This window comes from Synchiropus splendidus, chromosome 17, assembly GCF_027744825.2.
Source record: "Synchiropus splendidus isolate RoL2022-P1 chromosome 17, RoL_Sspl_1.0, whole genome shotgun sequence".
NCBI classification, from domain to species: Eukaryota; Metazoa; Chordata; class Actinopteri; order Syngnathiformes; family Callionymidae; genus Synchiropus; species Synchiropus splendidus.
Genome location: NC_071350.1, coordinates 4,115,638 through 4,137,831, shown reverse-complemented (window position 1 = coordinate 4,137,831; position 22,194 = coordinate 4,115,638). Strand labels below are relative to the sequence as shown.

General features: G+C 40.7%; 1 protein-coding gene across 2 annotated transcripts in view; it reads left to right on the top strand.

Moving 5' to 3' along the window:
• The window catches only part of LOC128748387 (roundabout homolog 2-like), a 93,602-nt gene that overhangs the window by 34,511 nt on the left and 36,897 nt on the right, over positions 1-22,194 (top strand). For both annotated transcript variants that reach the window (XM_053847096.1, XM_053847097.1), the window contains exons 3-6: positions 15,549-15,706; positions 15,809-15,929; positions 16,907-17,045; positions 20,418-20,554. In XM_053847096.1, the coding sequence (XP_053703071.1) occupies positions 15,549-15,706; positions 15,809-15,929; positions 16,907-17,045; positions 20,418-20,554 (555 nt within the window). The remainder of the gene's footprint in view (positions 1-15,548; positions 15,707-15,808; positions 15,930-16,906; positions 17,046-20,417; positions 20,555-22,194) is intronic.

The following is a 22,194-nucleotide window of genomic DNA, read 5'->3' as shown; positions in this document are numbered from 1 at the left end:
GTGCTGATGAAGCTTAGCTTTCAGGATGTAGAGCTCTGTAGCAGGTCGTCTGATACCAGGTGGATGAGATCCACAGTGATCTTGAACTGTTCTCCAGAAGAAGATTCCAGCACTCTGGGCATAAGTAGTTCCATTTATAAAGGGGCACAGCATCCATTTACGATCAGTGTGTCACCTGAGTTAATGCTCCTGTAAGACTCAGTCTATCAGCCCAAGGGGAGCAAAGATGTAAGTCATGATATTGAAGAGTTTTGCCTCAGCAGCCGACACTTTTCCACAAATTTCATTCTTTTAAAGGCTGCCACTAACTATACTGCTAATTCAGGTGGGATTTTATTTTTGTTTTTATCGTGCTTTTCCTGAGGTTGGGTGAGTCATTCATACAAACATTTTGTTTTAGTACATTTTGTTGTGTCACCTTGTGTGTGTTCAATGTGTGGTTATGGACCATAGCTTATGTTTGAAATATGCAATTTATCTAAGAGGTGATGTGACTTTGCCAGTGACTGAAGATCTACATCTGACTCACAGCTGGACCCGAGTCTTATAAAAAAAAATACAATGGAAAATGGGTCCATTCCATACAAGCTTTCAACACAAACCGGGTTCAGAGCATTTCATCTTAAAGCGACGCATTTCTTGTGTTTGACTACACATGATTTCTGTCTAGAATCTCCCTTCTTTATCCATTTAGCCAGAGAACGGTGCACAGGAAGCAGCCAACCCCTCCCTGACTGCTTTTATCGATGTTTAATTTTGAAAGCACTACATTATAATATTGACTCAGACTGCATCCAGGTTCAGCCCTGTATAAACACACTGGATGCCTGGTCATAATTTGCTGAGGGACTAGATCCTCCAGTGGGTGTGTTGGTCCACAGTGTCTCATCAATTACGTTCCCCGAATGAAAACAGCCGACTGTTTTCGGTTTCCTTGGCTGCGGAGGTTAATGGTAGCTTCTCTCAAACGCCTCCATGAGCCGGTAATTGGAGCAACTTAACAATAATAAGTCCAGTCTTTGTACTATGGTGAGCAGAGGAGGGGGAGCACTTTAATCATGGTAAAAACGCAAACTTCTATTGGCTGGAGTTTTTTTTTTTCAAGTGCCGCTTTTATCCCACTTTTTTTCATCTTGTACTTTCTCTGTTTTAATACATCATTATTAAAACAGCGCAGCGACATATTAATGGGCAGAAAAGGCACTTCATTCTGTTTTTATTCTGCTTTTAACAAGTCTTCTGCAGTTTGTTTTCTATGTCCGAGATTTTACAAAGTCTCATACCAAGGTCTGCGTGGACTACTTTTTCATTTTCATCGATTGTTGTTGGCTAATTAACTATTGAATGTTTTTAACTATTGAATGAATCAATCACTGCCAAGATAGTTGCATAGATAGTGTTCACTTGTTTGCTCTATGATCATCAGGTTTTCAATTCTGATCACAGATTTATATATATATATATATATATATATATATCTATATATATATATATATATATATTTTTTTTTTTTTTTTTTTTTTTTTTTTTTGCGAATAACGCCTTGAAACAGGATTGAATTTTGTAGGCTAGTTTTAGCAAACTGTGGATTTAAATCCCTTTCCATCTGCGTTTTCAGTTTCCAGACTTTCATAATCCCTGCTTTCTGAAGAACATGTGGTGAAAGGCGTTGCCTCCTGGGTCTTGATATCAACATAGATCTTATTTTGGTGAACTTGACATTTCCATTGAATTTAACAACTACTACTCTTGCTACATGATGTTACTTTTTGGCATATGGATTTGGCACCTTGGCCTTGAGTTTGACATGTGCCTTAGATGTTCTCTTATCTTTCATTAGTTATTCAGTCTTAGATTTTGCACCTCATATTGATTACACACTGCAGAATATTATTTGTAATTGAGTGTGTGTACTGAAGGGGTTTGTGTCTGAATCTCCATAATCCCAAAGATTAAGACAAAGACTTCCTTGAGTCTTCCAACCTCAGGAGCATGGCGTGGCATCCTCATCCCTGCCTCCCTCCCTCCGTCAATCATCCATCGCGTGTCTCACACTCCTGACCTTTGCTTTTACCGAAATGTGACACAGATGTTGTCTCACCTCGTCCACTTGCTCATCTTTCCACGGACAATCGGGTCTGGCACACGGCAGCACATGCGGATCAGAAGCAGGTCGTCACGTCAGCCACTAGTGTGTCAGCAGCAGTGAAGCTGCGCAGACTGCAGAGTCAGCTGCTCACCTCAGTCATTTTTTTTCTATCATTTGAAGGGTTATTAGATAGCCTGCGGGAATTCACCCACCCAAACATGGTGCACTGTATTTCGTCAGGGGAATGAAGAATAACAGGGCTACGGCTCTGATATGCACAAATAGGGTTCGAGTTAGCTAAGCGTCATAAACTGTGGTTGAATATCATACATGTGTTATGAGGTTCGATCAAGCAATTTTTAAAAGTGAAACTGAATCATATATTCAATTCCCAAAAGCACATCATTATTTGCAGAATCTAAATTCAGTAGCAAATGAAAATGATCACATTTGTATTCATTTTAAATGTAAACTTAAACTTTTCTTCAAAAAATATTTTACTTTAAATAAAGAAACTGAGGCAAGACAAGAAAAGACGCCCAATGCAATGTTGAAACACAGGACTTTTTCTCTCTGCTTCAACATATTGTCACCCGTCTGTGGTTAAAATCCAACCTCTCGAATGAGCACAGTTCTGTCACTCATGACAAAGATAATGGCTGAAAATCTAGAACTGGAACTCTGTATTGTCATTGTGAGCGTGAGTGGGTCAGTGAGACATTGATTCTCTGTCAGTCTGGTCTCTGTTGCATGTCTGTTTGGAAGGCATGCTCAATAACTCTTCCTTGTCCTTCTGCTTATTGTTTTATTTTATTTTTTTCAAAGCAGACATAGCGAATGTGCGTCACTGCTCCCTATTGGTCACAAAGAGACGTTTAGACAACTCACAGTTCATCCTGTGAGACAGCTTTTTCTTACCTGAGAAACATTGTCCCAATTTAATCGAAGCATGAAATCCTGTCACACCCCTAATACATATTTAAATCCAGTCATATGCACATTGATTTACTCTATCACATGCAGACATGAAGCAAATAAGAGAAATTGAGGGTCTTTAATCGTGGTTGTTAAAAGTAAACATAAGGAAGTCACAACAAACCGTATCAAAGAGCTACCTATGCTGCTCTCACGTCATCAGTTTTGTTTTGGGACCAGACGTGTGTGGTATTCTATCCTTCATCATTAGTACAAAGTGAGACAGCTTTTGTACCTGTGTATGTGTGTGTGTGTTTATAGCACCGTCTGAGTTCAGTCACCACATTCTGAGCCTGCCGGGCCCTGTGCAAGTGTCAGAGCTGCTTTTGGCCCAGTTGGCAGTCTGGTGGCTTTGTCCCCTCGCCAGTTTCAGCATACACGTTTCTGGACCAGGATTAGAGGACCTAATGCTAACAGCTGTGCTGAGATTAGCCATTTCACTGTATTTACAGTTATTCTGCTCCAAATAACCAAATGAAAAGATGTGAAATTGGAACGGTTTCACATGATTTTTTTTTATATCCTTTATAGTGGTGTGCACATTTAATTTTCTTGAGTGTCTGCCTCAGCAACACAGTAGGATTATTCTGAGAGAAAATGATACTGCTGAAGTTTGAGTTAAACCACTGACAATCCTAGTAAAGTAAACAACTAAAACAAAAAAAAAGAAAAAAGAAATTAGAAAATTAGAAAATTCAAAAATATATCGACAGTTTTTGTCGAGGTCTGAACACTGTGGCTAATACTGTATGACTTTTTATAGGCTAAATAGCGTAATGCTGCCAAAATACTGAGCCTTGTCATATCAAACCAATGAAATCATAGGCATTTTATGTACCTTAAAGCCATCAAAATGCAGTTTATTTGCCCACGTGTCTACAGCTCCGCCATCAGAGCCAATCTCCTGGAGGACTGGAGACGAGAAGCAGCAGCTGAGACCGGCTGTGGTGTCGGAACTTCGAACACTCTGCCAAAATCAGCACATGTTGAGCGCTTTAATGTAAATAAAACATGTTCATGATTCAAGTTCAGAACATTGCTGAGTTTGTGTCATGAGTCAGTCTGGATGCTGGACCCTGCTAATATTCCGGTGAGCTCTGTAGTCCAGTATTTCCAGTACCGTGGCCACTCACAAACCTGACGTCACAGAATACTCTACTCTTGATTCTCAGATGAAGCCACAGTGGAAGAGTAAAATGACGTTTCCTCTGATCACTGTGACAAACGCTGACATGCTGATAATCCAGGCTGCCTGATGGGTTGGGAGCAGTCGGCTTAATTCTGTGGAGTTGTGACCAAAAAAAGGGAAGATGAAGATGAAAAGGGAGATGGCTAACTTGAAAGCTATCATGGAACATCAACCCTCTGCATGTACACCTCCATCATTTAGTGCGTAAATCTTGAGTGAGTGTGGAGATCCATTCTCTCGTGGTGAAGACTGATCACCTGGTGATGGGGGATCACTGGAGGATTGGTGGGATTTCAGCGAACCTGTCGAAGGAAGCGGCCTGTGCGCTGAATGATGGTATATTTTAATCAACTCTGACATTAATTCTGTGATGAAGGCGGATGGCTGGGAGGTGTAGCAGTGTGTTGGAGCCAGCTGCTCTCTTGCAGGACGTGCGCTGGGTGGCCAGGGAAGTGGGGGCTGTGCTTGCATGTGATTAACAGAGATTTGGGGTGAATAATCTTCTAAGCTGCTCAGTTGTGGTGGTGGTGGTGGGGGGGGCGGGTATAGCAAGGGGGAGGAGCCTTTGTACCTGGATTGCTAGTTTAGTAATGACAAAGGCATTACTGTTTTGGAACGTTAAAGTCTCACCTGTTTTCTTGCGATAATATTTCACAGGCAAATTTGTTCTTGTTTGTCTCTTTTTATTTGACCCTAGATTGGCAGTTCTCACTTCTAAGTTGGTCTTTTCATTGTATATAAATATTAATGTGTGCAACAGTAGCAGACAGAGTTCGCTAAATACTAGTGGTGGGACTTTAACAAGTTAATTACAATGAATTAATTACAACATTATTACAATGAATAAAATGCAACTAAAAATTAATTTAATTTGATTTAACAGTTTGCTCTCCAGACAACAGGGAACCTGTGTAAGTGCAGGAGTTCCTGGTCCACTGATCACACCGATGCACAAGACACGTGGCAGCTAGGATGATAACAACAACAACAAACATGGAGGAATCCCTGAACAAAAAGCAAACAAAGGCATCGGTTTGCTTTTGTTCAGGGATGTTTTTCAGGTCCAGGGTTTCCACTACTCTGAATGTACTTGAAATTCTTCTAAAATTGAAATTCTTATACAAATATTTTCAAGACATTAAAAGAGCTTTAGTTTGAATTAGGTGATATAAAAACTTGAATGTAGCCACCATCGTGATGTATTGTGCCATTGTCAAACTGATGCAAAATAAACAATATTTTGTGGTTTAAATGTATGTATGGATCCATCATTTGATGCAGTAATATACCAAATTCATTCAAATTGAAAAATGGGGCTTCCCACCCCGACTAAATACACTTCATTTTCAGAACAGTTTCCATATAACAATGCAGCATGATGACCATCTTTCTAACAGTGTGTTGAACTGCCGACGCCTGCGTTCCCCCTGGGTGACATGACCCCTGTGTAGGACACCCACATTTGGGCATTTCACTTCATTGAGTCATTTAAAGATCAAAGGTCAAATCAGTGCAATCAAAGCAGCAAGGCGTGCCGCACATTATCAGTTAATGTGCCGGCATGACATTACCATATTAATTAGTTTCCCATTGTGTTGAACGGCAGTGTTGGTGGGGGAGCGGCGCCCTGCCACGACGCTGGGAGCGCTTTTCCAAACACGTTCATATACATCTATAGGCAACCCAAACATGCGCATATTGTGCACCGGCTGTATGTGCATACGCACAAGGCCGTATATCTCAACTGTTTCAGTAAATACTGCTCGGCTCACCGTTGACCAGCTGCTTATTGTCTTCAGCTCTCACTTTCCATTGCTGTATCTCACGACGATCTGGCTGTGGGGAAATATGATGCATATTTATGCTGCAAAGATTCCCCAGCAGCATAGGTTTTCAAATGATGAAGAGGCTCAATCAAACTGTCAAAGAAAGTATTTGGTTTCACACTACAGAAGTTGGATGGTTTTACTCTGGGGTTTGTCAACTTGCTTTTGTTGCTGAACCTCTGGTCTTGTGCTGAAATAAATGTATCTTCTCTGCTACTAGTTTTAACTAGTATTGGGTCAAATGACTGCAGTCACAAAGTTTGCATTCACATACCGCTATCTGAGTGGGGACATTTCATTGACATAAACTGACCATCCAAAACAAATGGCTGTCCCCACTAAGCAAAACATTGTAACAAGTGGGTGTGTTTCCTCAAGTATAGCAAAACCCTGTACAAAAAAGTAGGGTAACATCTGGCTGCATGCACTGTCCTGAGAAAATGAAAGTGATTTATGATCCATAAGCACAATTCCAAATGGGTTTACCGTAAGGTAATACACTTAATACACTTTACCAGAAGATGTTTGTGATATTTATGGCTGAAATGTTAGCAAAAGTGGTCTGTCTCCTAACATTGTGTGTAGATTATCCCACAATGAACACACTGCAGCTGGTGAGTAACCTGGAAAATAAAATTGTACACCACACAAGCGCTATTCACCAGCAGTATTGATGTGTGGAAAACATTTTTCATGTACATTTGTTTCCATGGTGTAATATGTTGACATTGGGAAAGTGGACTTTTGCGTCCTATGCTGACGACAAAGGCAGCCTTCAGCGTTGCATGTTGACGCATTCGGCAAATCAGTGGAGCAAAAACTTTTTTCCATCCTGTGTTCTTCCTGAGTTCCAGGCGAGAGGTGCTTTGGAACCTCTCTTCACTGACAGAAAGGTTTCAGCTTTAAATAGCAACTGACACGTTGTTAAGTGTTGAAAGAAAGACAGCTTACCTAAACCCAATCTCTGAATTTATTCAACGTGCCACGCTCCCCATGGCGTCAGGATATGCCGCGGATGTTCTTCAAATGAAAACCTAAAGCATCAACATGCAACGCTGAAAGTGCACTTTCCCATTGTTAATGTATTATACCGTGTGGATGTGGTGTTTTCATGACATGCCCCACAAATGCCTCATTTGAGTAGATGTATGTTGAATCCACACTCACATTCACCGCTGTTTTGTTTACATTCAATTAATATGAAATGTGGTCTTTTACCTAAGAACTCATACTGGAAGCAAAATTCCCAGTTGTCTTTAGTGACGCTGTGCGTTAAATGTGACAGGGCACATTTGAATGGACTTAAATCATCATCGACTCCAGCTATAAATTGTGTCAATGAAAGATGTGAAAAACAACTGTTCTTAAATTGATCAACCCACCATCAAATACATTGTAATTTAATGATATATGCCCCTGTGCTAGTTTAAAACATTTCACTGTGGTGACCTGACAGATTTGAATCTGCTCTAAACAGCAAGAATGAAATAATGAAAATGATAAAACATTCAAATGCATTTATCCTGGAAAAAGGAGCAGTTCAACTGGAGGAAAACCCACAGCACAGCACTCATACAGCACATGTTCCGATCTCCTGATAACTCCACTGCAGACTTTATGCTTCCGTTCAAGCGGGATGACATTTTAAGCACATTATTTTCAGGAAAAGAAGTGCTTGTTTAGCATTTTGGTTATCTGACGACAATAAAGCACAGCCGCGTACGTAATTGCGTTTCTTTCCCTGGGTGGGCACCGCTTTAGTGAAACAAGGCGGATAAAAGGCTGAATTCAGATCCCTTACTCATTTCTGCAGCTCGTGTGGAGCATTACCACAGCATTGCTCTGAGGGTCTGTGATAGCCTTAGTGTTTGACAAAAACATCATTTGATGGCCGCTCTTTTATATGCGTCTGTCTTCCGAAGCGCCGTTTGGACTGTGCAGGAAATGAGTCTGCCTCTGCGGTCACTTCAGGGCTCTTTAAGAGCTCACTTTTAGAACTCTACAGCAGTCTCTCTGTAGAAGCAGTTGTTGACCATGTGGATGAGGCATTAACAGTGTAAAACCAGGGGAATGTCAATACTGCAGCCATTTTTTCCCCCACTTTAGTTCAATGTATTTAATAATCTTCTGTCTGCTAGGACCATGATCCTAACCCTGATGAACCCGACAGTACTTCCACTCACCTCAACTTTTTATATATAAATATATACTTGTTATAAATAAATAAATAATAGGTGAATGAAAACAGGTGATGAGTATATATATATATATATATATATATATATATATACACCGGGAGGAGACCCAGGGGAAGACCCAGGACTCGCTGGAGAGTCTGAGGCCATGGTTTGCTCTCTCCGGGTCGGTGGAGAGTTCTTGCCCCAAGTGGTGGAGTTTAAGTATCTCGGGGTCTTGTTCTCAAGTGGGCGGGTTGACGGGTTGGTGCAGCAGTGATGCGGTCGCTGTATCGGACCGTCGTGGTGAAGAGGGAGCTGAATCACAAGACTTAGCGATCGATCTTACGTTCCCACCCTCACCTATGGTCACGAGCTTTGGGTAATGACCGAAAGGATGGGCGCACTCTTAGAGATAGGGTGAGGAGTTCGGTCATCCGGGAGGAGCTCGGGGTGGAGCCGCTGCTCCTCCACATCGAGAGGAACCAGCTGAGGTGGCTCGGGCATCTGATCCTGATGCCCCCTGGACGCGTCCCTGAGGAGGTGTTCAGGGCATGCTTTGGAACCTCTCCTCACTGACAGAAAGGTTCCGTGACAGAAACCCACAGCCAACTGGGGGGCTTTAAATAGCAACTGACACGTTGTTAAGTGTTGCAAGAAAGTAGTGCCATCCCATGGCTTACCTAACCCCAACAAAGACAGTGGGTACATTGTCAGGTAGTTGTTTTGTTATCTGTTTTCAGATAGTGTTGAAAACAGACTCCTCCGTGTTTCGTGGCCATGACTGGTCATGATATGCCAAATGTCAAACATTGAACAGCAAAAAAAGTGAAACAGCTTTTGATATAATATGTGTCCTTCTCTAAACTTTACTGGTTTTGGTAATGCCACATGGTCAGTGTATGGACTGAGTTGTTCTGCTAAATTGGGCCCAGCATGAAGCTTTAAAGCCGTCGCTGTGTGAATTGGACAAGGCTTCATTCTCCTCTTGCGTGAATGAACATGTGACCAGGCTGCTCAGAGGTAAAGGCGCTGGGATGGCCGGTGGTCTGTCAACAACAGGTGAACGTAGCTGCAGTACACAAAACAAGGGTGTGGTGACCCCCGATGTGACCCCAAATCTGTGAAAACCAGATGAGCCTTGTTTCATGATTCTTCCACCTGGGTGGCTGTGTCTGGTTTGTGTTTGACCTCCCAACATCTTGGAAAGCCTGGGCATCGAAAAGGGTCCGTTACATTTGCAAGTCCAGTGAACGGAGCCAAGAAATGATGGGAAGCAGGCAGAGCACACAGAAGTCTGAGGTTTGGAGGATTCTACTTCTGTGAAGAAATAGATGGAGACAGGAGTAATTAATTATAGATGTGGAAATGTGGTCTGAGGGAATGCTGTTACAGTAACTAGAGGCATGGCAGGCGAGCGAGTCAAGATGAGTGGAGGGAGGGTCGGGGTGGAATCATCCTACTATGGCATCCGCAACTTCAATTTTCATTACATGACAGGAGACCTGAGGTTAATTAAACATGACAATGCAAGGCGTTTATTGTTAAGCATTCATGCTGGTTTTCTGGCTCCACGTTTAAAGGCCAGAGGAGGCTGAGAAACTGGGGTGAAGTCCCCCATCCCCCAACTGTGACTACGTATGCACATAGTTCAGGGAAAGAAGATGAAATGCAGAGATGGAATTCTTTGTGTGTGGAGGAAAAAGCTCTATTCAACAACTACTTGTGATGAAATTCATTGTTCATAGAAAATGTATTGCACCTTGAACTGACTACATTTGTGTTGCCGCAGGCAACGTTTGGTAACATGCTTGTGTACTTTCTGAGACTCATTGAACTTGACACTAATGATGTTTAAACAGAGCTGATTCCCATCAGTTAGGTTTTCATAGAGACTACCGTATTGTGCATCTCTATAAAATCTGAGTTTTCAACCCTCAGGAAGAGGATTCAAATAAAACGTGTTTTCAAATGAGACTATTTGAGGGATTCATCTAGTGTGTGGCAAAGTGTGCATGAACCTCACGATGCGTCAAGTTGATGTCGACATAAAAACTCTGATCGTAAATATAGGATTTTGGATATGCCTTTTTACTTTGCTCACCACCACACAATCTTGTCTTTGGTCCTCTCAGTCTTAAGCCCAACATTTCTCTCAAACCTGGCAACTATTAAAGAGCTTTTTTTGGCACTAGCAGGCTTTTTTTCCCCATAAAAGCGTTGTTTGTAGATGATTTTTCTAACTGACGCATTTTCAGGACACGCAGTTCTGTCTTTGAAAATGGACCTTGGTTTGAAGTCTCCTGCTGATGTGCAGGGAGAATTATAATAGGTAATGTAGGGCTGAGCTGGGCTTGTAGCGCCTCTGGGGACATCATGTAAACGCTCCTCATCTCCCTGCTGATCGTAGTCCTGACTGATTGCTGATGACTTTTTCAGGGCACGGGGATGTTAAGTTGTTTATTTATTGAAAATGTATAAAAAATAAAATGAAAAAAATAGGCAGCGATGCAAATACCCAAGTTGCACTGTCCTCTCCGGGTGGACAGATCTCTCCTTTTGTCTCTTGTACCAGGATGATGTGTTGTGGTCATCAGCAAAGTCAGTGATACAAGACCAGGGCAGCTGTTTTTTTGTTTGTTTGGGAGTGTGTGCGTGCTTGTCAGTGTGTGTTTTATGGCTGTGACAGATGCGGGACACCCTTGACTGCGGTTGAGAAAGAGACACGTCGCTACAGGCGATCATGTTCAAAACTAATCTTCAACAACTTCCAAGCCACAATTTAGAATCCCTCTGTCATGTGTGATCACTTAGCTGTTGCGTAGCATTCCCTGACAACCACGCAGCACTATTAGGCTTCTTTTTACATCCCAACACCTGACATCAGCCAGCTCTTGCACAGAAGAACAGAAGTATTTACTTGGTAAGGCTGATGTGATGTGAGCTTTGTCGGCATGCAGCACATCACGTCCTTATTGCGTTTCTTATTCCCAAATGGAAATCTAGCCATCTGTTATATGCAGAGACTTGCAAGTCGTCTTCATCTTTCCTCGCCACTCATATATTATTCTGTTTCTTTTTTTTTTGCCTCTGCTGTGTTGCCTCTGCAGCAGAACAGTTGTCTGTGGGGTGAGGTTGGAAGGTGTGTGGGATAATAAATTCCACTGCGAGACCACCACCCACTAACACACATTTGTGAGCACACATGCAAGCTCTCGGGCAAGCATTAACACATTTATGCATATGTTTTGTGAATTAATTTCTTCGTGGTTTTCACCATCTGTCAGCTCAGAGGCGTTTATTCACAAATATTTGGATAATGAAGAGAACAAAAGTCTACAAAAATGGCTACCGCTGTGCTCTCGCTTAATGAGGCAAACTTATTCAATTTTAAAAAATAATCTTTAAAAAGTAAAATCTCAGATGATTTTCAGAGTTATAGCAAAACTGTTACTTTTAATATTCTCCAAGTGCACAATGCATAGTACGTGCTAATGTTCATGGTTAGAGATACATACATGACATTGTTTTAATTCAATATTTTCTATGTTAAAGGAGCTGAAGCATGAGGGAACAGCTTCCTTTCTTTGTAGAGGCTTTTATGACTGGTCTACTTTGGAGAAGACTATGGAGCGTTGTAACATCACTGTAGCTCCAAACACATAACCAGTGCCATGGACCCAGCTATTCTGACACATTTAGAACAGTTCACCACTCAGACACTGCACATCTAATAATCTGTCGAATTGCATGCGAGGAAAATGCACTGTACAGAAATATGATACAGAAAGTATACACAAAGACGACATGCCCCAAATGGGTCACGAATCGAAATGGTAAATGTTGTTGCCTGGATGATTTAAATTGATGCCATTCACAAATAAAACAGAAAATAAGGCGGTAAAATAGATAAAGAAAATGTGATTAAAATATATTCAGTTGTGCATTGATGGCTTTGTGCGTGTATCTGTGTGACATATCTTTAAGTGTGACTGTGTCTTCTTGTGTTTTCTCTGTGTTTGTTCCCTGTGGTTATGGGAGTCCATTATGTTCCCATGCAACAAACATTATGTATAACGTGAGTTCACATTCTCCACAGGTATGAAGGTATGGAGATATACTGCCTGCTTATCGTTCAGGGTCTCTGTGAATGTCAACTTGGCTTATCTCCAGCCCTCAGATCTCTTTGGGGATAAGATAGGGACGGAAGAGATAGATGGTTGCCCATGTTAAAATGCAAGATGCTTAGTTTTCTTATGGAATCTACGCAAATAGCATGCAGTCTAATAGAGGCAATTATGCCTACAAAGTCTTGCTCAAGGACACCTTGAGCTATCTCAACTCAAGGTCCACTTAGTGTATGTCCTTGCACTGGCTTCCCTTTCCAGACGGGAAGCAGCCGAGCAACAAGACTTAATGGATAGTATGGTGTCTGGCGTAACTTAAGACCTGTTTGTTTGGGACTGTGGCATGGTTGCTTTATTGATGCCAAACTGGGAAGCTACAGCCTATGTGTGCAGTGTATAAATCCCTAGTCTTTTGTGTGGAGCAACACCCACCTCTGCATATGTTAACACCTTTTGTGCCACAAAATGCAGCCGCTTTAAAAACCATTCTCCATCTCATTTAATAAATTAAAGTGCGGAATGTCTGCCGAATGGCTTGTTTGAATAATTGTGCGCTACTCAATCAGACAACATGAGGCAGTGAGGCGTGCGCCCCCCTCTCCTTCCCTTGCAATCGGAAATAATTACCAGCCAACAACAACACCACACATGGGTGCCGACTCCTCAGGGACTGAAAATTTGAGATCAATAGCCTGGAACAGTGCCGCCCCACGGTCTGGGCTTGCAAACGTGATTCACAGGCTTTATTGGTGGAAATGCTGGGATAGTGGGGTGGGATGGTGAGTGTGAAGGGTAGCTAGAGATTAAACAAAATGAACCTTAAATATAGAATACACTTTAGTGGATTCAGTCAAAATGATTACAACAAGTTATGATTCAAGGTTTAGACAGGAGAATATAATGTTTTCTGATCTTTTCTTGTTCAAAAGATGAATTCACAACATCATATCAAACCACAGTCGTCATCCATAATCCAAATAAAGAAAAAACATTCCCTAATGTCCTATATAACTCAGCTCAACCAATAATAAATAGATCAACTCAGATTCTGCGACTTTGTTTTTCTAACTGATCAACTAAAAATGATTTTCATACCTTAACTAACTAAATAAACTAAAAATGTTACCCGTTCATCTGTTCCCGTCACTCATAGATGCTATTGAATCTAATAAACAGAAATTCCATCCAGTCTAATTTAACTTAATATTCCTATCATACACATTCTTTGGTGGCATTAACTGCCCACCATACATACACATACAATTGTTTCACTCACTTCTTCCAAAATAAAATATAGTTTCCACTCTTCTCTAGTTAGCTCGCTCACTGTGCTCTCTGTCTCTCATTTTCTCTTCCTCCTTTCCTGCTTTAATTCTACGAACTACCACAACTTCTTCTGAATCTACCTCCTCTTCTTCATCTTCATCCAATGGGTTTGATGTCCAGTCACACTCTGCCCGATTCCTTGCCCTACTGGCTGTTCTTGACACGAAGAAGTAAACCTTGAGGTTGACTGTTGCCTTTGTCATTGTCTCCTATTGTAGTACTTTGTAATAAAGTCCAATAAAAAAACATAAATGTATCTTCATCGAGAAACATTTGAATAAAAAAAGAAGCTATAACTTCTACCCAATGCTGCGTCTTGTATCGTTGATGTTTCCAGCTAGATAGATTTTCCTGTATCTATTACGATTATCCCAGTTCCAGAAACATCTTTGCTGGAGCGCGGCACTTGTGACTGGATGACTGGACTTTAGCCTCCACAGAACGGGTCACTAAACAAAAGTGGGACCATGTGACAGCCAGTCTCATACAGTATGCCTGTGCCAAAACACTGTCTGCCACCGAGTCTCATTTTCTCCAGCACAGACTGCTGCTGATTGACGGCTTGGCCAGAGGGTTGTTGGCTCCTCGCTGATGTTCTTCCTCACTAAAGGTGTCCCGGGGGACGTGCAGTCCATGTGGTGGCAAAACAGCAGAACGGCTCATTGCTGTAATGAGGAAAAAGTCAAAGACCGTGTAGACATATTATTTACTTCAAGTCAAGAGGCAGAAATAAATATTGGAACTCTTGGTGAGCGCAAATAATGCTTCATAAATCCATTAACATGCATTGCGTATAATCTGGTTAACTAACTTTTGATTAATTATTCATTTATTTAACTAAACAAAATGGTAATGTGGTCTTTTTAGCATCGCAATTTCCTTCCCATCATCATAATTCCTGCTACTCATTATTCAAAATTGGACCACATTAAGGCATTTCACAAAAAAAAAACATCATGTCATAAGCGATTAATGCAAAGCCTGCACTATTCTGAGCTGGATCCATGATCTCTATTTTTAACCATATAATTCCAGTAAAGCTGCACAATGCTGTCAACGCTTGCTTCCTTAAAGCTTTGGAGCTGTTATTTGGGATAGCACTTGTGACAGAACTGGGGAGTGTTTGAGGCTATCTTCTGACTTTAATTTATACACGGTGACCGTTTTCTGACACTGTGCGACAAATCTTGACAAACGTCTTTGAAGTGCAATAATCAAGAGTAGATTTTTCTTCCCTTGGAAGTGAGATTGTGGAGGCCCCACTCCCCCCCAAAAAAGAAAAAAAAAATAACCTGAGAATAATTCAGAAGCAGCCTGACTGTGTTCATAGTTATTTCAAAAAAGTAAACTTTCAATTTTTCAAATGGAAATGATCAATGTCTTATCATTGTCACAAGGGATAGAGAGACAGGGGATATTTGGACCAGGGCAACTGTTTAGGATCCAAAAGATGCGTCTCACTAGGGAGGACGTTCTAGATGGGCTAGAAGGAGGGATATGTGGTGGTCGCCATATTGGCATCCCAGCAATGTGGCAGCATAAGGGCCTCAATATGACCTGCTGTAGAGACCAAAGCCATTCACAAGTGTGTCAGTACTTTTGCTTCTTGTAACAAATCGCACAATTAAACACCAAGAAATGTGATTTTCAATACCATGTGTTTTATACCACAGTGTTTTATGAATAGGAGTCACCAAATACCTATCGAATTGTATTTAAATTGACCTGTCCTCTGGACGATGCAAGTCATTCAGACCCTCCCTCGTACCTAGTACCTCCCCTGTTTGCCTAAACTAATAAATACTAAACTTAAAAGACTTTCCTTTTGTTGGTGTCTTTCAGTGTTGCGAGATGACTTCCGACAAAACCCCCAAGACATAGTGGTGTCAGTTGGGGAGACTGCTATTCTTGAGTGTCAGGCTCCACGTGGGCATCCTGAACCTACAACCTTCTGGAGGAAAGACAAAACTCGCCTGGACCTCAAAGATGAACGGATCACGGTGGGTGCCTTGGGAAGCTTGACCCTTTGTTTCAAACTGGACTGCTGTATTTCCTGATGTTATTCCTATGTCAGTGTGTTAACTGAAGTTTGACTTGTTCAGGTGCGTGGAGGGAAGTTAACCATCTCCAACACAAAGAAGAGTGACGTGGGGATTTATGTGTGCGTGGCCGTCAACATGGTCGGTGAAAGAGAAAGTGAGAAAGCTCAACTGTCTGTCTTCGGTAAGAAAACATGCATCTTTTATGGACTCAACATAAGTTGTTGGTAGACAAAGTTTACTGATGTGAGAGTATCATTGAGTTGCTGCTGAAAATTTCACAGTTTCATGAAACCTCAGCAAATCACTACCGGCAACTTGGGATGGGTGAGATGGACTATAGCATCATCCAATCAATACATTCAGTTTTTACGGTGTGCTCCACGATGCTTGTAGCATAGTGGAGGCTAGCGTCAGACATGGTGCAGATGTTTTGTTAATATTTCCAGTAAGAGCAACATATTTCGCTAGTCAATACCAGGAGCAGTTTTTGCCTGTGCTGCAAACTAGAATAAAGTGTTATTGCTCATCCACCCATGATTTTTTTATTTTTTATTTTTTTATTCACAGGCAAACTGATGCACTTTACGTTTTTTCTGTTTGAGACAAAAACAATGTTCATAAAGTTATTCTTTATTGGATGTTGATCTATACTACTTTATTTTTTTCTTATCTTTTCTTCTTTAATGTTAACAAGGATACAATGTTATTTAGAGGTGTACTTTTGATAATTTTATATACAAGAATATATATAGACAAATGTCTCCATTCATAAAGGCGGCGGAGAGTTGGGGGGTGCGAAACGTTTACTACTTCCTGGGGGGGCTCAACAGAAAATATCTGAGAAGCACTCATTTAGGATGAAAGCACATAAGCCAAATCTTGAAATTAGGTGCACCGTCCCCATGAATATGACTAAATGAACAACGTGTAAGCACTACACAGGTGATAAATTGGGGAGTAGGATCATCTTCCATGGGGATAAGTGCCCTTCTGCTGATCTACAAACACATTACTATTCCAGTTTAGCTTCCTTTTCTGACACTTCATCATGGTCGATTTTTCTTTCAAACATCTTGCGATCTTCTAACTGCCATATCTTCTGCAATATTTACATTTTGTGTGTGTGTGTTTTGTTTTTTTCCTACTGCTCATGTCCAGAGAGACCAGTGTTTGTGCAGCGACCTATGAACCAGGTGGTCTTGGTTGACGAGAGCGTTGAGTTCAGGTGTCAAGTCCAAGGTGACCCACCGCCTACACTTCGCTGGAAGAAAGATGATGTGGATATTCCCCGTGGAAGGTGAGTAGCACGTCTCCTCCAGTATATTAACATGAGGACATGTGAGGGATTTAATGAACTACTGGAGTATTGCGGGTATCCGTTGAGTCTGTATCGGGAATTCCTTAAAAACAACATTGTGTGGTCCAGTATTCCATGCCTGGTGTTACAGAACATGTTGGGAATGCTGACATAGATAGACAGATAGCTGCCCCAGTGTTTTGTTTTCTTACATGGTGTTTGTTGGGACTTTCACTATTGAATGATGGGAGAAACACGATTCAGAAATAATTAAGTGTCGGCTTGGTGCAGTGGTCTTGGAGGCAAAGAAGGAGAACCATGATACATACGCACGTTTCTTTAATTGGGTATTTACACACCAACCATCAGTCGCCCCGCAAACACTGTCTGCACCCCTTTCATCATGGTCCAAGACAGACAGTAATTGGACCATGCCAAAATACTTCATTAGAGGTGTTACACACGTTCCTCCCCCTCCCAATAAATAAAAATTAAAAAAAAAACTCACACATAAACACTCAGTGACTAACTCGAAAAAAAAAAATAAAAGTATGTGTAGTGTAGTATATATATATATATATATATATATATATATATATATATATATATATATATATATATATATATATATATATATATATATATATATATATATATATATATATAATAAAATGGGATGCATATTTATTTCCAGGTAAATATAATTTCTATTTACACATTTATTTCAACTGTTATTCTTCATAAAGTGTCTGCCTTCAATCTACAGCACCCTGTGTACTGTTCCTAAGGCACAGTTTATTACTAAGAATGATCCACTATATTCTAAACCACTGTCTATTCACTGTTTATTCAAGTTGAAAAAGATTTAATGAAATATAGTATACACTACGACAAGTGTCCCACATATTTCAAATGAAAAAGGACCACTAGTTCAAAATTGATTCTCATACAACCTTAACAACGTCATATAATATGCAAGGTTCACCCCTGAGGTCATCGGATGAATTTTTCATCCTGGCAGCATTCGTGACCTCTTTTTTTTTTTTTTTTTTTTTTTTTTTCAATATGCTTCTTATGTTGCTAGGTTACACAAATGTCCTAGCAAGTCAACGTTGGTTTCATTGTGAAAACCTAGTGTCTTATTTACTGAAACTAATGGTTGAGTGGGGTTAGTTCCATTCATGTGTGTGGCTCGCGTGGAAGAAACTGTATATTCTCATCTCAGAGCAATAGCTTTATTGTTTGTTATGATGTAATCAGTTGTGGTGAAAAGAGATTTTTCTCCACGTCGAACACATCCGTTACCATTCAGAAGAGCACTACAAAGTGGCACCTTTCTCTGCTCTAATCAATGCCTGTCTCTTTCCAGCAGCCTTTCCGAACATGGTTTGACCTCAGTAGCCCTTGACTCCACAAACATGTCCCAGTTTCAATACCTCTCCTCCTTCTTTTTCATTCCTTTTTTTTATCGGAGGCTCTTGAGTGAAGTGTGTATCTGGGTCAGTGATGGGCTGTGAATGGACTCACAATGCACAACACCAAACCCCCATCGATATTCTCCCCACACCCTAAAGGACATTTAAAATATGAGTTTTTCTCACCCTGTGTGCCATTTCTCTGCCTGACTTAACTCCTATTTTTGACTCAGTATGGCTGGCTGGACAATTTCTCCTGGTCTCTCTCAGCAAAAGACACCCCAGAGATGGAGAGCCGGACTCCTTGATCATCAACTCACTCTGCTTGTAGCCCCTCATATAACTCTGCTGGTTCAGATCTCGCTGCCTTCTGGTGGAGAATTCTGCAGTAGTGGATCCTCTGAACACCTCTATGAATTAGTCATTTCTTATAGCTTGAGTCATTCGTCAAACTCTGTCTGTCGCGCCACTCCCTGACTCTCAGACTGTTTGTCTAAGTCTCTGCCCTGTCTCCTTTCCTTTTGCTTTCTGTCTCGCTCTCTCTTTCACACGCACACACGCACACACACACATACTCATACTGCTAAGCCCCACACCACAGTGGGTGGTTCATCTTAATAAATATTGAAATAGTGGAACAGTCAGGGTTCCAGCTGAAAGCATCTTTCATTTCGCTGTTCCTTCATCACCGCGTAATTGCCCCCCCACACACACACTTTTTTTTCCGACAATGAAGTGTTTGCGGTGGGGAGTCTTAATTGCCCCTAACATGTCTGTATTTTTATTTATTTATTTTTGTTGGCAGTCTCTTGGTAAACCGTTTTATATGTATTTGGGCCTCTTCTTTATTAAAAAAGAGAGAGTGCCTCCAAATTTTGGCTGTGATACCTTTGATAATGTGGCAGTACGTAAAGTTGTTAGCCCAAAAATAAATTTCAAAAGTCATCCCTCATTCACGCTGTTGAGCGTTACAAACTCCACTCAAGATATTTTGTTCTACAATTGTTATAACTCTTGGCAGGTTCATGTGAAAATGTCGAGTTCATCAAATATTTACACAGCCATATGTAGTTGTAGAAAAAAAAAAGATTCATAAATGTTCTTTTGCTTTTAATGTTTCCTTTTGTTCTTAATGGTCAAATTCACAAAAATGAGTATACGCTAAAGTAAATGTGTTGTATTGTAATTATAAACCATGAAGTCAGTGGTTTCGTGGGATTCTCCCTCCAGCAGTCAGTAATATCTCAAACAAACAACATAATTTGAATGACTTCTGTTAAACAAGACCTCAGAATATTAAACAACAGCCATAATATGTTGTTTTAAATCTCATGTAAATGCTACTTCATTTATTAAGGTATATGTCAGCATAGTAACACCAGCAGGCATAGCTGCAAGTATTTTCGGTTCCGCTTTCACTTTTGTGTAACACTGTGCTGTTTGTCAATATAAAACTAATTTTTAATGTTTAATTTTAAAAACAATTCTTTCAACTTTTTTAAACTAGTGATTTAACTTCCATGCTGATCAAAAACCGATCCAAAATTATGTAAAGGAACAAAAATATTCACGAGGACAGTAGTGAATTACTACACAAACTGTTATGCTGTCGCTTCACGTTGTGTGCTTCTCTTTAATTTCTCATCTTTGGATGAAAAAACATCTCCATTATTCTCTTTCTTTCCTTCCGCTGGATTGTAATTGTGATTTGAATTGATAATCATTAGAAGCCCTGTTTGTTTGTTGTCTCAAACGTGCTTGAGTTCCAGGACTTTGTCTGACTTCTCACAGAGCCGAAATGTATGACATGACACTTCCTGTGATCTTTGTTTATCTTGATCAACATGTGAACGGTTGTTGTCTCGCTTCACTATTGATCTTCTATCTGTTTGAAATCTGCCGAAGAGTTTGATGGGAGAAAGTCGTGACAGCGCTGACTGAAATTCTCTGTCACCAGATATGACATCAAGTATGACAAAGAGGATTTCCTGCTCAGGATAAAGAAAGCGTCAGTCAGCGATCAGGGAACCTTCAGCTGTCTGGCTGAGAACCGTGTGGGTAAAGTGGAGGCGTCTGCCTACCTCACCATCAGAGGTGGGTACACACTTGTGGCAAAGCTCATAACCCATGCCGTGTATTTTATTTTATTTTTTTATCCCTCCCGAAGCAGGTTACAGGACAATCAGTCTTTCATTGCTCATTTTAGGAGTGTTATTGCCCCCCTGCTGGAAGGCTGTGCCCTGGGCTGCAGCCTCCTCTCATACATCTGGATGATGCAGTTTATTGCTTTAGATCTCCAGCCAGCTCCCAAATATGAACCGTCTAACCAGCTTCAAGTGATGTGACGTCCCCTGGGACGCGCACACACACTCCCTAAATGCTGCTCAGGAAAATGATATGGCCGTATTGTGAAACACTAAGGATCATAAAGCATATTGGTGCCGGATATTAACTGTCGAGTAATTATCTGTTCGCTGAGCTTTATACACAGATCAGTCGTAACACTTAACGTAACACCGCTTGCCTAGGCTTCCACAAGGGGCTCGAGAAGAGTGTTGGAATCTAGTATATTAAATCTGTCTGTGACTGCCTTAACATGAGGTGTTTTTGTTTTTTTTGTTTTGTTTTTATCAACATTCGTCTACAGAAAGACAAACTGCTGCGGCTACCACAGTCCAAGCTGAGTCGCTGGCTCCTTAAAAATTATGGGGACCATCAGGGATCTGAGTGGAAGAGCAAAAATACTATCGTCTGGTGTGAATTTTCTGTTGATTATTTTATTTTTAGGGCATTAATTTAGAATTGGATCCACCTCTTGGCACCCCTCTGTTCCCCACACACTTCAATAAAGTGAGCTACAGTCACTGCAGATTGACATTACACTGTGAGCATACATGGTGTTCAATGGGCCACGGATATGTAAAAATTTGACAGTGAGAGAAACATCTTTTGAACCTTGTACACTATTTAAAATCAAATAAAAATTAATAAATAAGTAAATAAATAAATACAATAATTCTCTTTAAAAGATATTGTTACTGACTTGTGCCCTTCAAGAAACGTACACAAATTAAGTCCTCTATCTTGTTTTGTGGATTACTTGTACCGGCATTATTCTTACTTTATTTGAGATTTAAAGTAGAATGCATTTTTCATTTGGCAATGCAGAAACAATAGATAGGTGACTAACATTTCTCATCAATATAGAACTCATAATCACTCATAAAACAACAATATAAAACCGATTATATTTCTTCCAATGGGACACTTGAGGGTAAAGAAATGAAGATTCCAATAGGTGCCTTGGTACAATATTGTTCAAATGAAGAGCAGTTTCATCTACTTTCCCTTCTAAATGCACCAGTTCAGCTCTTATCCTGAGACTCCTCAACAGTCTAATAATAGCCACCACAGAGAACATCAATGAGAAAAATGAGTCGCTGGTATAGAGAATGAAAACGCACTTGGTGGGACTTCAGGTTGAGCCACTTAGACAGAGAGCTATCATCAATCCAACTTTTTTATTTCACCTGGAATGTGACGTGAAAACTGAATCCCATCATCATCTGTAGAGTAATACAGCGAGTGATGGTTCCATATAACATCATTTCAGCCTGTGGTTTTGGTCAGTGCTCGCCATTCTAACCAGAAAAAACATGTCCTTAACACTCTTTCTATCACCTGCTTGGTGATGGAGCTTCATCCTCCACCCGACTGAAGGTCACCATTGGAGA